Source organism: Eurypyga helias, unplaced genomic scaffold (assembly GCF_000690775.1).
Source record: "Eurypyga helias isolate BGI_N326 unplaced genomic scaffold, ASM69077v1 scaffold30696, whole genome shotgun sequence".
In the NCBI taxonomy this organism is placed as follows: domain Eukaryota; kingdom Metazoa; phylum Chordata; class Aves; order Eurypygiformes; family Eurypygidae; genus Eurypyga; species Eurypyga helias.
The window spans coordinates 22,731-24,463 of NW_010255177.1; the positions used below are offsets into that span (position 1 = coordinate 22,731).

General features: G+C 57.3%; 1 protein-coding gene across 1 annotated transcript; it reads right to left on the reverse strand.

The window, feature by feature from the left end:
* Nucleotides 1-235: 235 nt before the first annotated feature.
* On the reverse strand, nt 236-1,729 carry LOC104505137 (frizzled-7; the record flags this gene model as incomplete). Its single annotated transcript, XM_010153256.1, has 1 exon — nt 236-1,729. A coding segment is annotated over one exon (1,143 nt), but the record flags the coding sequence as incomplete, so codon positions are not given.
* Between the last annotated feature and the right edge of the window lie 4 nt (nt 1,730-1,733).

Consider the following 1,733-nt stretch of genomic DNA (forward strand, 5'->3'; position numbering starts at 1 on the left):
AACAGGTATCACTGAGGTAAAAAGGAACTTGTGAGCAGACAGAACAGGCATCTCGCCAGCGCCCGATCCGGGCTGCGGCTGGGTGCGCAGTACTCACGTGATTGCTCCGCCGAGCTGGCAGGCTCAGGCTCAGGCGTTACCCTGCCTGCACTGCAGTTGGACACCACCAATTCAGACAGGTTTTGGCTACTTTTCGGCAGGGGCAGCTCAACAGATCTGGCTTTCCCTCCCTCTCGTCCAAAGCAAAGCAGAATGGTTTTAGTTGGGTTGGGTTTTTTCCTGCACAGGGGTGGCAGGGGGGAGAAGTAAGGGGTCTTCTTACTGGTGAAGGACTGTCCCATCCCACCAGTGGGCTCTTTCTGTGCTCTTCCACTTAGCTGGGCATAAGCACTACCGGCCACAGTCTGTGATCCTTTACACAAAGATTTATTTTTCCCCCCAAACCCTCTGGGAGGAAGAAAAAGTTTGGAAAAGCCTCCCTTCCTCCCTCTTCAGGGAGCCATTGGCTTCCTCTGGTGCGGAGTATCCCCCTCCTCTGCGACTGTGCGTGCATGCGTGTATGTGTGCCAGAGGGGACAGGGGGGTCTCATACCGCCGTCTCGCCTTTGCTGCCGGTGCTAAGTCTGTGGTAGAAGCGTCGCCAAGACTGAAGGGTTTTGCCAGACCAGATCCAGAAGCCAGTCGTGATACCAACAATCATGGTCATGAGGTACTTGATCATGAAGACCGTGAAGTCTGGGCTCATAGGGGCAAAGTGGCTGGGACAGGGCACGGCATAAGTTTTGCAGGTCTGGAGGAGCCACGTCTTCTCCCAGGTGCCACGGAAGGCCTGTTCATAGAAGTAACATGCCAGGACAATGGTGGCAGGCACTGTGTAGAGGACACTGAAGACACCGATGCGCACCATCAGCTTCTCCAGTTTCTCCGTCTTGGTGCCATCATGCTTCATGATGGTGCGGATGCGAAACAAGGACACGAAGCCAGCAAGCAAGAAGGAAGTGCCAATGAAGAGGTACACAAACAAAGGCGCCAGCACAAAGCCCCGCAGTGAGTCCACGCTGTAGATGCCTACGTAACACACCCCACTGAGTACGTCCCCATCCACCTGCCCCATGGCCAAGATGGTGATGGTTTTGACAGCGGGCACAGCCCAGGCAGCCAGGTGGAAATATTGGGAGTTGGCCTCAATGGCTTCATGGCCCCATTTCATGCCAGCAGCCAGGAACCATGTGAGGGATAGGATGACCCACCAGATGGAGCTGGCCATGCCGAAGAAATAGAGGATCATGAAGAGGATCGTGCAGCCTTCTTTCTTGGTGCCTTGGGCCACAGTGCGGTAGCCGTCCTCAGAGAAGCGCTCCAGGCACACCACTCGCTCCTCCAGCAGGAAACCTGCAGCATAGGCCACTGCCACCATGAAGTAGCAGCCTGAGAGGAAGATGATGGGCCGCTCTGGGTAGCTGAATCGGCGCATGTCCACCAGGTAGGTGAGCACAGTGAAGAGGGTGGAGGCACAGCAGAGCACAGACCACACGCCCACCCACAGCCGGGCAAATCGCACCTCCGCCTCCTTGAAGTACATGAGCCCGTTGGGCCTGGCTGGCTCACAGGGCGCCCCGCAGTCCCGCTCCCCCAGGAACCGGTAGCCCAAGTAAGGGGGCACTTTGAGCTGCCTGGGGCAGGAAAAGGAGAAGCCGGAGGGGGGCTGCGGCGGGGTGAGGAAGTCTGGGAGG